The following is a 15,138-nucleotide window of genomic DNA, read 5'->3' as shown; positions in this document are numbered from 1 at the left end:
AACAGATTTTTGAATTATCCACATAGTTATTTGGAGTAATAGGGAGGTTACCTTTCCAGCTAAGAAGAATTCTGTATAGAAGTGTAGAAACAAATGTCGACAGTATTTCCAGTCTTCCCTCATGATACAGTCAGTTGATCACAGGCAATTAGTATTAAGTCCTTTAAGTAGTTACTGGTTTTTTAGCTGCGATTTGGTAGATGGATGAGTGTACACTCCTGGTCTCTTGCAAGACAGGAGGTTGTAGCAGTGGTTTGCTTGAAACCATCTTCTGTTTAGTGGTGTTCAATTCAGTTCTGGTGAGTTACTGCATTTCAGCTCAGAAGTGATATCCTGGTAATGGAGAGTTGACAACTTGAGCTGGTCTTGAGCACAGTTGCTTGCAGCTGTCTCATAACATGTATCATCATCGTGTTTGTAATATGAATTATGCCTTTGGGAGGAATTAGTACTGAATACTGCAATTTGCTGTAACTGGTAAATTACACCAATTAATGAGTAGTGAAAGCATATGCTTAGACAAATTGTTAGTACTTAATTTTGTTAAATAATTAATACATTTAAATGCTCTCATATATATTGCCATGGTTCTGTGTATTTAATAAGTAAACACTGGCCTTAAGCTTTCCATATATTCTTCATAACACTTTACCTCAAATAAGAAATGTTATACAAGGTTTTTTTATCTAGATGTTTCACCCTTCTGTGCATATTCTGTGTTCTTGCCTATATTCAACAGAATAACTTAACCAAATAGGTGAATTTTTATTCAGTTCTTTTTTTTTTTGTTCTAATGGAAGTAGTTGTCTAGAATTATTTTTAGTTTTCACGTGCAGTTGAAAGTAATGAGAATTGTATGACACTCAGTTTTCAAAGGAAGGTGTAGCAAGAGAGATATAAATGTGTGTATTTGTAAATAGCAAATGAATTAAAGTATAGTTGCAGTTGTGCCTTCTATGATGAAGTATATTAGTGTGATATATTTAGGTAATGTAGTCCAGTGGGATAGGACATTGAGCTGGTTTTAAGAAAATATAGGTCCTGTTCTGAGCTAGAAACTGGGACAGATCACGCTGCTTCTCTGTGCCTTCTTTTTTTATGGGAAAAACAAGCAAAACCAGAGCCCTAGATAATTTTGACTTCTTTTTTTTAAAGAAATCTCTTGAGGGCAATAATGAAAGTGCTATAAAGGCATAGCATTGTTATTTATAATTACGTTATATTAATATATCTTTACATATGAGAATATAGACTATTTTGGATTTTAATTTAGATTTTAATGACCAATATATATGTATTAAAATGTATATTTATAATATAGCTGTTCTGTCACTAATACACAATAAATTTTAATCTAAAGGTCAAATCTCCTTAATAACATTGCTGCCTTTAATGGTTCCTCACCTCCACAAACTCCCTGTTTTTTATTTCCTCCTTTCAATACATCCTCTTTTTCAATTTCCTTTGAATTTTGTGTGGGTAACTTAGATGTGAATGATTTTAGTTTTTAATGTAAAGAAGCAGCATTCCTTGAGAAATCAGGTGAGAGTCTTTCAGAGACTTTTTCACACCAGTCATTAAACATTTAATAGTAATGCTTTTTGCTGGTTTGGGCCATTTTAAGACCTGGTGGTCACTGGGTGAAATCTCTGAAACCTCATCACTCCGAGTCTGAAATATATTTTAAGGAAACTAAACTTAGTTTCACTGTCATGCCAGTAGGACACATACTAGCTGCAACCTATGCCAGACTGTTATTTTGTTAATAAGGATAATTTATTTCTATTGTGTTATAGTTGTCTTCAGGAACATTTTTGTTTCTTTCTAATTTCAATATATGTGTTGATTTAGGACAAAATCAGTAGTGACAAGTGTTTTTGTAAATATGTATGAGATAGGGAGATTTATAATAAACAGAATTTAGAAACAGCCTAAGATGCTATTTATAGCTAAGCTATTTTTAAGTCAGTATATGACAGTTTCTCAGATCTGATATTTTGCATTTTGACTCAGTAATCCTTTTTAATGCCAAGAAACGTGGGTACATAGAAGCTCATACTACTGTAATAATCAGGAAATCTTTTTTTGCTTGGGAGGGTTTTGAAGTTCAGTAAATTTCAAAGTACTGCCATCATCAGTAAAAAAAATGTAGATTATCTGAATATAAAAAATAAGGCTATTTTACATCAATCTTGAAAACATATGCTCAGATTTAATGAAACTTCAAGATAAACCAATTTATTCTTTCCTAGCTGTCTCTGAAAACTAACATGTGCTTTTTTATTTTCCTTTTTTTTCAATATTGCAGCTATTTTGTGCCTTTCAAGATGACAAATACTTGTACATGGTAATGGAATATATGCCAGGTGGAGATCTTGTAAACCTTATGAGCAATTATGATGTGCCTGAGAAATGGGCCAAGTTCTATACAGCTGAAGTTGTTCTTGCTCTTGATGCAATTCACTCCATGGGCTTGATACACAGAGATGTGAAGCCTGACAATATGCTTTTAGATAAATATGGGCATCTGAAGCTGGCAGATTTTGGCACTTGCATGAAAATGGATGAAGTAAGTATGCAACTGAATAATTTATCATCTATAAAACTGTAATTCTAAGCTTATTTTCTTATGAATTATAATACCCAAAGGAATATTCATCAAATGGTCTACTTGGTTGGAAAGCTGTTCCTCATCTCCTAATTTTAAATACGAGGGTACTTTAAATAGTGAAACCTTTTCTATAATAAACTGTTTTGGCACATGGAAGAAGCATGTAAACTTTTTGTTATTTTCAAAAGCATGTCTGTTTATGAATTTTTGAGGTCAATTTTTTTTCACCAGATGTCTGAAAAGCTTATGAGACAACTTCTAGTTTCAACATTGGTAACCTTGGAGTAGTTCATAAACTGGCATTTTTCTGGAAATGAAATTATTTTATAGGCAAGATACAGTCCCTCTTGCTTTTTTTTACTGTGTCTAATTGTTCTCATAGCATCCTCTAGTGGTCACTAAAATGAGGTCACAGTAAGGCAGCAGTAGTATGTGATACATTGATTACAATTTTATGTTAGTTGTTTGTCAAGTTGTCATACATTTTAATTGTCCAGATTTTACCATGTACTACGAAATACACAGTTTTCTAATGAGATTTTATAAGTACTTCATTTTTAACAGGAAGTAATACTTTAAATCTCCTTTAATAATATAAAGTTACCTTTTGTAGCTTACACTTCTAAACTTTTCCCTGACAATGTTATGCTGTAATTTACCCCGTATGTTCTTCCTGTGAAAAATTGTAATGGATTCTAAAAAACCTGTGTACAAATGTGTGTTATGATTTGCCTGGCCTTTGAAAGGTTTCTATATTAATGTTGGCAATGATGATCCTTTTAAGCTTATTTACTTTAAAATGTTAGGGGTTTTTTCCTGTATTGTTTAGGCAGTACTTGGTATAATCTCTGCAATCTACCTAATTTGCATTTGCATCATTAAATTAATGTCTCTTCAGCTGTATCCAGAAGTATTGCCTGTCTCTGGTTAGGTTTGGTTTTGTTTTTTTTTTTCTTTCCTATGACTATATTAACTTAATTGAACAACTACAGCTGTTTATTGAGGTTCAGTAGCCTATTTAATTTTTCTGATATTGTAGTTCTTATCTTAAAGAAAGGCAGATAACTTGTTTACGTTCAGTTTGATGATTTACTTCCTATATTTTAGGGGACAGCATTTATTTTAATTGAAAAAATCAGAAGTAGTGTTTGATCTCTTAATTTAGGCCTTAAAAAATTATTCTTGGTTTTGAGCCAATAGACTGTAGATCTTAAGAGAATCTGATATTCATCAAAACAGACAATAAAAAAAGCATCAAATAGTTCATAATATAAATCTACAGAAAAGAGATTATCCTTTATGCTGTTTTAGGGATCCTAGAAATGGTGAACGTGAGCCTTTTTTATCTTTGTTCTTTGTTGTTGTTTTTAAAACAAAGGAATACTAAAATGTGGTTGATCATATTATAAATGCGAAAAGTGCATGCGCTTTTCTTGTAAAGAGTTATAGTGCGCCCCAGCTTGGACTGGGCATCATCAGTGAACCAGTGCTCTCCTAAATAAGTTAATTTTTTTAACAAATTACATTTTAAGTTCTTCATGTTTCTCAGATTCAGTGGAATGGCAAAAATTTTTTTATACAGGAAGTTTTAGAAGTTGAGAGGTTCTGGATTGTCTCCAGATATCATGCTACTTCTTACAAAACATGAACACATCCCATCTGTGTAAATATAATATTGGTGTTGGCAGGGTGATTTCTAGAAAATACATGCTTACCCAATATTTACGTATTTTTTCTGATTTGGAGTTCTTTTAGCAGTTGTGCACATTAGCATCTTCATTATGCTGTTGAGAGCCCAGGAAAGTTCTGCTGCAATTTGGTGAGAGACCTTTTTTTGACCTTTGCTGTGGAATTGAATTCAGTGTCCTCTTAAGTCTTCCAGGCCAGTCTAGACACTTGCAGCAGAATTCCTCCTTACCAGTATGTGAAAAGAATAGCTAGATGTTTTGGTGATCTTTTCTAAGATAAAAGGAATTGACCTGTTAATGTAACTTGGTTGTGATAGCTTTGGGATTTGTGGGGTGTTTTGCTTCTTTTGCCTTTTTTAAAACCTGCAACAAGATGAGTATTTCTATAATTGAATATGGTGTTGGCGTCAAAGGTTTAGTAGGAATTGTGGTTCCCTTTTGGTATTTAGATAGGATAAGGTAGCCCAGCTCAGGTTTCACCAGACTCTGATCTTCAGGTTTTCTATAAGAAACTAGACAGTAGTTGGCTTTGCTAGGTATCGTAGAGCCAGGAACTCCTGCTGTTGCCAGGCTCAGTACATAATGCTGTCTTGTGCTAACTGAGCTTTTAGAAGAGTACAGGTTTAAAGGATATCTGCTGGAAAAATCTGTGACTGAAAGAAGGGATGTTCACCATTTGGGATTATCACCTCATCTCAGGCAGTTCAGCTGAAAGAAGGAACGTGTTCGTCTTTTTAGAACTCAAATTTATTTCTCATGGAAGGTTGTCCAAGACTGTGCTGGATCCTTCCAGCTTCAGTTCATTGTCTGCAACATGCTGCCCAAGCCCAGGTGCAGTGTTAACACCTGATCTGAGCTATCCTAATGTTTCTACACAAGCGCTCTCCAGCTCTTGTTTACTGAAGAGATCTCCATGAGGGGCAGTGAAAGCCTGATTCTCAGCTTTGATTCAAGGCAGCAAGTCATTCAGCTCTGGTGGAGATCCTCCTGAGGATGAAAACTGAACTGCTTTGTCTTCAGAAATACAGTAAATCTGAATGATGCTAGAAAACACTAAAGCCTCACCACCAAGTTGTCATAAGCTGTGAGAACATGCTGTGTCTCCTGGACAGCCTTTTTAGAAATTCTGCACTGCACATCTCTGACATATCTGCAGGAAATGAGTTCTGAGATTCACCTTGATCTTTTGAGGTGATGAGAAAAGTCTTGGGTAAAACACTGGCCTGAGACACCCAAAAGGAGGCATTGTAAAGGAACTGCTATAGCAAGTGTGCTATTCAGGCATAAAACAGAGGCTTAGTATTTTAAACACACGAGTAACGCTTTGTCCAGAGAAAACATCACCCTTTAGATCCATCTCTTCAAATGCTGAAGTAGAGAAGGTGGAAGTCATCATGCAGAATGTTGAGACCGTCAAGATGCCATGTACTGCACAGAGAGGACTTCCCTGTTTACTTTGCTTTGATTCCAGAGATCATAGAGGCTAGTCTGACTGTGGTATTAAGAGTATCCAGTACTTAAAAATACATATAGAGCAACGCCAAAGTTATTTGAAAGAATGACTGTGTAAGTGAGAGGAACAGAAATCTGGGAATATTATATTCCAGTGATAATGGACCAACCTCCCCAGGGGAATGGTATTATCCCCATCGCTGGAGGTTTTCAAGATGCAGCCAGACAGGGTGCTAAATAGCTAGGCTCCTTTTTCCATGACAGATTGAGCCAGATGATCTTTCAAGGTCCCTTCTAACCCTGGCTGTTCTGTGATTTTGTGAATGCATTTTTAGGTTTGTTCCCCAGACAGAAGGTAGAGAGTTTTATGTGGAGTAAGTACAACCAACTCCATGTGCTTCAGAGAGATACAGTCCACTGAAAACTGATGTTAGTACACAGGGCCCTTTTAACTGTAGAAATATTTTTTCATTTTATGGTTCAATTCTTGTCTTGACATCTTGTCTGAAAACTTCAGGCATTGTTACCTGGAGTTCTTTAGCATCTGTAATGTCACTGGAAAGAACTTTCTTTGTTGCTACATACCAGCCATCAGACTTGGGTATGCCTAGCTTTTTTTTGGCACAACCAAAACAATTGCTTTGTTTGCATAGGACTTCATAAAATATCGACATGTATAACATCTTAAAAAGTGCTATTGTTTTGGTGTATTATTTATAGAGGTATGGGAAATGGGGTGTTATTAAGTGCTTAGGTGTCAAGGTGATGAGGCTGTGATTGAAGCTGCAGTCTTCAGAGAAATCTTTCAGAGCTGTTTTGGTGACTTTCTTTTTAAAGTAGCATCTTAACCAGGGAGGGATTCAGCTGGTTTCAGCCAGTCTTCACTGAGTGAAGATTCAGACTTCCCCTTGTAGTAATTTTGTATTTGGATAAGGAAGAGATACACATGCACCAGTGTTGGAGGCCTCATTAAGGTGCCACAGTCCTACCAGATCATCAGAATCACATGAGCCTAGAGCAATTCCTACAGTGCTTAAAGCAAAGAGAGGCTTAAGCTTCAGAGAAGACCTGTAGGTTTGTTCACAGAGTGCTGTTACAAGCTGGATTTTCAAATGATGCTTCTTGCCATGTGCCAGATCCATTTTTGTAAGTTCTCAACTTTAGGTTTCTGGAGCCTTGGAGCTTTAGTTTATTTCCCAGTGTTAAAATGTGTTCATCTGTATTCTTCGTCCAAAGAACGCATGAGGTCTGAAAAGAGTTAACTTCATTTTCTTATTCCAGGATGATCCAGCTATGTGCTCTCTGGTTTGTAATATAAAAAGCAGAAGTTAACCTGCTCTTCATTCTGGAACTGAGAAGTTAAAACTTCCTTTAGGTTTCAGCTTCAGCATTGAGTTGTAAAGAGGATAGGAATTTGCCATGAGAACATTTGAAGTACTCCTTAAGTCTCTGCAGTATTTAGTCATGACTTCAGTTTTTGCCTGCCGGTTCATGGCTATCCAGGATTCTGGTTTAGTGCATAAATAAAAGCTTTTGTCAGTTCATATTGTGTGTGAAAAGAAACACTGTAATTTGGTGTCTAATTCTTATATGTCAGTACAATTCCCCAAGCAAAATGTTTCTCTTCCCTTCTTTAAATATGTGTTTTGACTTCAGTTGTTGCTACTAATGCTCTGTATTAAGATGCAGAATTAATATGCATTTCCATTCATGCTGATGGCAAAACACACAAAGAATTTTGTAAGATGACAGAAAAGATATCAGGTTGAGAGACAGAATAAAAGATGGGTGTATTTTTGGTGCTTCTCTAACTTCATCCAGGATTTCATTTCATTCATCCATCTGGTCTCTCTGGAATGAATGCAGTGAATTTGAATAAAGGAAACAAGGTTTATAAGCCTGAACCAGCATGCTAGCAGGTCTGACGATGCTTCTGCGTCATTTAGCCCCTGCATTTTTAATCTCTCAGTGTGAAGCAAAAAAAGGGTGAAGACTCATTCCGTTTATACAACTGTGTTAATATGTTAATAAAAGTCAGGATTTTTTTAGAAAAAGCTTTGCTATTCTTTAAAAATAGCTTTTCCATTTTTTTTTCTTATCTTTAGATAACCAAGGTATGACTATAAAAATTTACCTATAACTTGATTTATTGTCTGGATTAGACAAAACTGTTCTGTATCTGCTATGTAGGGCCTAGAATTTGTAGCTTGTCAAAATTATTCTGCAGTCTGTCCCTGCATTTAGTGAGATAAGGAGAGCAGAAACCAGTGGTAAAAACAATCAAATTGGTCAATTTTTGAAAGATGTAATCAAGAAAAACTGCTATGGAGTAGTCAGGGGAGAGCATGTTACCAGGAATTGCTATTTCAGTCCATATTGCTTGTGGAGTAAAAAATAGTCTTTCAAACACATAGCTCAAGCCAAATATTTTCAGCTATATTTTTAATGTTTTTCTGGTCTACTAATAAACACATTTGTTTAAAGACTCAGAAGTATCTATAATTGAGCTGTTTGCATTTTTCCTGTTGCACAGACAGGTATGGTGCGCTGCGATACAGCTGTGGGAACGCCCGACTACATATCGCCCGAAGTTTTGAAATCACAAGGGGGTGATGGTTATTATGGACGGGAATGTGACTGGTGGTCTGTAGGGGTTTTCCTTTTTGAGATGCTCGTTGGTAAGTAGTGATTTCTTCTGCTAACGAGATCATTGTTGAGTCTTTACTGTGCCTTTAGCTGTACTTTGCTGTGAGGGGGCTGGTTGCACCTCACTATCTCACAGCTTCTGACTTTTGGCCAATGCTGTTCCCTCGTTCCTGTTCTCTTTGCTGTCACTCATGCTGCAACAGCTGTTTGCATGCTTGCTCTGTGATTAGTTCCCTGACTTAGTTCAACTTAAAACTAATTCTTAGAATAGTTTTAACTGGGGTCAGCTACCTCACCATCTCATGAATGTTTGTGGCACCTCAGGAGCAGCACTGAGTTTTGAGGAATGCAGAGATGGGAAAGGAGTGGGAAGGGTTAATGTGCCTTTTTTATTATTTTTAAAATTATTTTTTTAATTTTATTTTTGCCTTTTTTTCCTTTTGGTCTGTGTTCCCCCTCTGCAGTACTAGCAATGGCTTCTGTGAAGTCAAAATGACTGTGGAAGTATGGCTTGATTCTTTCTTTTATACTTGAGTCAGGATTTTCCAGTAAAATGCACTGGACTGCTATAGCAACAAACATAGAATATAATCTGTTAAAGAGATGAGTCATTTGCATCTTAAAATACAGTGAGGATCAGTATTATAGTCTGGTAGCAAAATACTGATTATAGAAGGATAGAATTTAGCATATGATTATTAAAAATCCAAATCAGCATGTTCTGAGAATATTGCAGATTTGCTGTTTCTGGTATCCTGAGCAAGGAAAGACGTTTGGATATATGATGCTATTACAATCTCTGTATCTTTCAGTGTTAAGGCATTTTGACTTACAAAAAGTGTGTTTTATAATTAATAGTCTCTCATAAACAATTTTAACTATAAATAAAATTCTAAAAATCTATGAATAAAATTACTAAAATATTGGACATAGCTGTTCAGAATGTTTTCGCAAAGCCTCTTCCTTTTTTTCCCTTGTATCTGAGAGGGAGGATTCTCCCCTTTTTATCCTTCTAATGAAAACAGGTTTTTTAAGTGAAATCTGGCTTAGTTTCTCCACATCCCACACATTGGTAGAAGGTATCCATTTGTGTTTGTGAGTCAAGTTCTGCCTACAGTCTTCTAAAACTTTATGCTTTAAAGAAAGCACAGAAAGTGTTCTGTTGTTGTGGTTTTAGTAAAGATGCAGTGCTAATGAAAACAGTACTACATTTTATTGTGTGCTTAACTAAAAGCTAAAGTGCTGGTCACAGTATGAAACCTAACATTACTTCAGCGACTTAAGATAGTTTTGAGGTGTGGCCTAAATCAAATCTGATTCTGAGACTGAAGACAACTGAGAAGGGGAAGGTTTGGAAAGAGGGAGGCAGCAGCAAATATCAGCGAACCCCCCCTCCCTCCCCCCAACATACTGGCATGGCAACCTAATGAATTTACTGAAAGTTTAGAAGTTTAATTCAAGCTGATGTGTACTTATTTTACCATAAAATGACAGAAATGGGCTAAAGGTAGGATTGTTGCATTTGTATTCTTTTTGAAAACTGAATGGTTTTTGTCCATTGGTCTGTTCATACATTCTTTTCATGTACCTAGTTTTTGCAGTTTTCAGTACCTTGTTGGAAGCATGCAGTCCTGTCATGATTTGAGGTCAGAGGACAACTGAGCACCATGCAGCCACTCACTGCCCCCTTCCCCCCCAGTGCTGAGAAGAAGCTGAGCCAAGGCTTGGGATGTGAGATGATAAGGATGGGGAGGGATGACTCACCCGTTATGGTCATGAGCAGAAGACAGACTTGTTAGGGGAAGAAAAAAGACATAAATTTATTACAGACACAAACAGCAACAACACTTAGCAGACAGAGCAGGACAGTGAGAAGCATTACCACATCTCAAAAACACCTTCCCCCCACCCCTCCCTTCTTCCTGGGCTCAGCTCTGCTCCCGATATCTCTACCTCCTCCCCGCAGCAGCGCAGGGGCAGGGAATGGGGGGTGCAGTCAGTGCTGCCGCTTCTTCCATCTTCAGTGGGGGGAGCTTCTGGAACCTCTTCCCCTTGCTCCAGTGTGGTCCCCCTCTCACAAGAGACAGTCCTCCACAAACTTTTGCCAACTTGAGTCCCTCCCATGGGCCGCAGCGTTTCCCGACCTGCTCTGGTGTGGGACACCAACTCTCCCCTGTATGTTGCAGTCCTCCCAGCACTGAGGCACACAGCACACTAGGACAGAGGAGAGAACGTAGCTCATGTGACTGTTTGCCTTTGCCTTCTCTTAAGCCTATGGATTAGTTGTCAGAAAGGATTTATGTAAAAATTGTGGCCTCTTTATTACTGACTCAAATCATTTGTATATTCAAAATGTTGTCAGTTAACTTGAATGTCAGTTACCTTTATCGATACTGAGTCTTTGTTGTCCCAGTTTTACCTTCCCTAAGGATAATTGCAAATAAACTAGGCTTAACTAAAGCCTATGCTGCCAACCATTGGGTGAGAAAGGTCTATGATTTTAAAAGCCACCTGCCCATGTTAATATGTGCACCCAAGCTAATATAATTTATCAGTCAACAGGATCTTTTTGTATGGGTTTAGCAGTGCAGTAACGCACTGTGAAGGTTCCTGCTCAGAGCTGACTTGCCTTAGGCAGCTCCAGGGGTAGGCAGGGTAGACCTGTGTGCCTCTGAAATGGTCTTTAGAGAGCTTTGGTGGATTCTTTCCAACAAATGTGCATTAGCAATTTTTTAATGAGTTTCAGTCCATTATACCCATGGAAGCTCTTAAAGATGGGGATTTATATGGATGTCAGCCATCACATAAAATTAAAAAACACAGTGGTAGTCTTCAGGTAGAACAAAAGATGTAATTCATTGGGCAAAATTTTGGCAGTGATACGCAGGATGGGAAATGGTTTAGTTTGTAAAAGAAGCATTTTAGGGAAGGAATATTTTTAGTAGTATACATTATTTTGTACCTTACATTTAAATTTTGCCTTTTTTTTTTTTTTTAAAAAAGACTATTTTGGGTACAGCTGCTTGTAGACTTTTCTTTATATCTTTTGTCTTTTTCAACTTTATGTGACTTGAAATCACAGTCAATTTACTATTTCATTTTCAGGTGATACTCCTTTTTATGCAGACTCACTAGTAGGAACATACAGTAAAATTATGGATCATAAGAACTCATTACATTTCCCAGATGATGTGGAAATCTCTAAGCATGCAAAGAACCTTATCTGTGCCTTTTTAACTGATAGGTAAGTGCATGTATTATTCTGGTACTGTTTTTATTTTGGATGGTATTAGTACATGTACATTGTAAAAATTAATTTCTTCCATTACTTTTCCTAATTCCTATTTAAATCTCTTCTGCAAAATCTCCTGCTCTCTAGTTTTTCTTTTGGGGTGTTTTTTACAGATATTGTATTTTATCTCTATGAGCAGTTATGCCAGCTCTTGTTTACAACATGATTTGTCCCAGACAAATCCCTCCAATTGCAGTGTATAATACTGTAACAAACCTGTAAGGCTGAAAGTAATTTGGAAGCTCCAAGGAAGGGACTGAATTGTGATCAGTGTCTAAGCAGGTATTACTTAAGGAAACAAATACTTTTATGAAAACAAGTGTGTATTTACTGAGTTTGTTTAAGCTTGCTTAGAATGTTTGAGTTGTGTGGGTTGTTTTTTTGGTTTTTTTTTGTTTGTTTGTTTGTTTGTTTGTTTTTATTTGTTGTATTAATTGACAAATGCAGCTAACAAACCTCCAAGGATATTGTTTTGGCTATAAACAGATCCTAGAGGTCTCCCTTTGTGGAACTGAACTGTTTATTGATATTAAGATATGTAAACTTGTTATTAACCTGAACACTTACATTTTCTTTAGTTCCAGAAAGCAGAAATCATCTTCAGTTTCTCTGATTTTAAAGAATAATGCTATAGGTCCATGGTTAACTCTGGTTATGATGCCTTCTTATGCTTTCCTGTGGTCACCTGAACTTGGCTACAGCAGAGCATCTAGCCTTTATAGAATGAGGGATTATTAAAAAAAAAATGCCTTACAGTGTTTTTTGCATTCGATGAGAAATTGTTTGCTCTGTTGAGCAAGATCATGGTTACTCAGGAAGGATGTGCTTTAACAGCATTTTTTGCCCTTAGTAGCTGAAGGGTAGAAAGAAAATATGAGAAGAATTTAATAATGTAAATGCATCGAGGTGTACTTCCAGTACGTGTGTCCGTCTTCCTGTTTATATTTAATACAGTGCTCGAACGATTTATTTGAAACAGATGCCTTTTTTTCCATGTGTGTGATCACTGCTGGAGCACTTAAAGAAGTAATAAGCATCCACCCTATGATTTATTAGTTCTTTTACAGGCATTGTTTTTATGTGCTGTTCTTGTAGATAGTTTTAAGAGAGGCTCTTCTGGTCAAACCAGAAGTTTCTTGTTGCACTTAAGATTTACTTCACTGCAAATACCAGCAAAAGATGTGTCAGGGTTAGTTACGAGGCAGAGAATGGAATTCTTAAAATACTTATTTCAATCCAGCTTTGAATAACTGTTCTGTGCAGTCAGTTAGACCTTCCTTCACTTGCGTCTTAAGGTTTGTCATGTGGTTTGGCAGACAGGAACTTCTGCAGTTTTTTCCCCCCCGAGGGTGTTGGGTTTTTGTTTGTGTTTTTAGTTTTTTCTTAGTTTTTGCCTCAGTGCTCTCTTTCTTGCTTTACTCCCCACGTGGCAGACTCCAAATTCTGGACATTTTAGCAGTCGCAGGGAGAGTGCATGCTAAGAAACAGAGTACATTTTATAGAAATGTAAAGAAATTACAGATCAGTGATTGGTGGCTTTAATTTTTTTTTTTTTGATCATTAGTGTGGTTAACCCAGACAATCTTTACTGAAAGCCTCCTTGCTACTTATGAGCAAGTCAGAATTTAAATAGCAAGCAACAAGTGCTATTTTTCCTAGTGTGAATTTGGCTTAACTGCTATGTTTAGGGATGTGCGACTTGGGAGAAATGGGGTAGAAGAAATAAAGCATCACCCATTCTTCAAGAGTGATCAGTGGAACTGGGACAACATTCGAGAGAGTAAGTAAATTAGCTTCAAAGTTCTATTTTTATTCAGTCTTTGAATAAATATACATATTTCAAAACTTTTTTTCATAATTTTTTTATATCTATCAAGAGTCTTGCTCAAACTTCCATATTTAGCATTTGTATTATAAAAACTCTACCAGTAAGGGTTAGTAAATACACATTTTTTTCTACTGGAATTATCCTTACCTTTATCATGCTGTTAATATATATATTTCCATTTTGAACAATGGAATAGAATTCTGGATGTTTCAGAATTCTAACTAAAAAGAATGCATGTTAGGTTCTTTGTAGCTTTTGTTGGTTTGTTTTGGTGTGGTTGTTTTTTATGGGGTGCTTTTTCTTTTTTTCCTTTTCATTTAAGTCATTGTTAACTTGATAACTTCAGCCAAAAATGAAGTATGTCAGTTCAGATCGTGAGCTTGATTATAACTTCTAAAATCATATATTTACTAAAGTTTCTTAAAATGGTGACTGTATTTAGAAGTTCTATTTTCAAATGTGTTCACCTTAGCAAATACATTTTGCGCATTAGATATTCTATACATTGGGCAACTAATATAAAAATGGATTTCTCTAGAAAGAAATGTTCACAGTAATATTTACAGATCTGCTGCATGATTAATACATATCTAACTATCCGGGCAACTTATATCTTAGTCTTTTTAACATTCCAGAGATACCAGTATATAGTGGCTGAATCTTGGAGTGAAATTGATCTTTTTTCCCCTTTTTATAGCTGCTGCTCCTGTTGTTCCTGAGCTTAGCAGTGATATAGATAGCAGTAATTTTGATGACATCGAGGACGACAAGGGAGACGTGGAAACCTTTCCAATCCCCAAAGCCTTCGTGGGAAACCAGCTGCCTTTTATAGGATTTACCTACTATAGAGATAATTTGTATGTGATACTTTAATATCCATTTTTAGAAATACACCTGCAGATTTTTCTTATATCCTGTCCCTTTTTCACTCCAGATACAGAATTTATTCATTGTATTGTCTTCATTTATGTCCAGTTGTGAAGATACAGAATTAAGAGTTTAAGTAGAATATATAATTTGCTACTATCTTGGTTATTTTGATAACTGATTGAACACACAGTATTTTTATATGCACAACATTATATACTCTCTTAAAATATCTTTTAGGGTTAAAATACTGGTAGATTTGTAATTTAGTTCTAAAATGGCTTTTCACTAGTAGCTTTAGAAAAAAATTTATACAAGATAATAGCTTGCTAGGACTCAACTTGAATGGTTAAGAAATAATTGTATTAAAAAACTATAGCCTGCTATGGATTTGAAAACATATTTCACTTAAGATTCAAATCAGAAAGATGCATGCACACTAAAATAAAACAAGCTTCGTTCTGAGAATAGCGTAGGGCAAATTAAGACTTGAGAGAATTGATTAAAATGAGTTGATTGGCAAGGTCGCCAGAGTTGTTGAAAACTTGAATAGGAGCTGGAGGGATTTGTTTTTGTTTTTGACAGGTTGCTAAGTGACTCCTCTCAGTCTTGCAGAGAAAATGAATCTGTGCAATCTAGTAAAAATGAGGTTAGTGCCTTTTTTCATAAGTATTAATGGTATGATTAACTAATTTTGTAAAGTCTGTTAAGAAAAGACAAAGTCTAAAATAAGTTCTCAAGAAATCTTGTGGGG

At 36.1% G+C, this 15,138-nt stretch overlaps 1 protein-coding gene across 3 annotated transcripts in view; it reads left to right on the top strand.

Annotated features, from left to right (window-relative positions):
- ROCK2 (Rho associated coiled-coil containing protein kinase 2) overlaps positions 1-15,138 on the top strand; it is a 99,896-nt gene that overhangs the window by 60,677 nt on the left and 24,081 nt on the right. For all 3 annotated transcript variants that reach the window (XM_042802951.1, XM_042802950.1, XM_042802952.1), the window contains exons 5-10: positions 2,309-2,569; positions 8,285-8,429; positions 11,503-11,641; positions 13,378-13,469; positions 14,215-14,374; positions 14,970-15,033. In XM_042802951.1, coding sequence (XP_042658885.1) covers positions 2,309-2,569; positions 8,285-8,429; positions 11,503-11,641; positions 13,378-13,469; positions 14,215-14,374; positions 14,970-15,033 — 861 coding nt within the window. The remainder of the gene's footprint in view (positions 1-2,308; positions 2,570-8,284; positions 8,430-11,502; positions 11,642-13,377; positions 13,470-14,214; positions 14,375-14,969; positions 15,034-15,138) is intronic.

This window comes from Tyto alba, unplaced genomic scaffold, assembly GCF_018691265.1.
Source record: "Tyto alba isolate M040663 unplaced genomic scaffold, T.alba_DEE_v4.0 Super-Scaffold_40, whole genome shotgun sequence".
In the NCBI taxonomy this organism is placed as follows: domain Eukaryota; kingdom Metazoa; phylum Chordata; class Aves; order Strigiformes; family Tytonidae; genus Tyto; species Tyto alba.
This window is presented reverse-complemented; position numbering and strand designations above follow the sequence as displayed.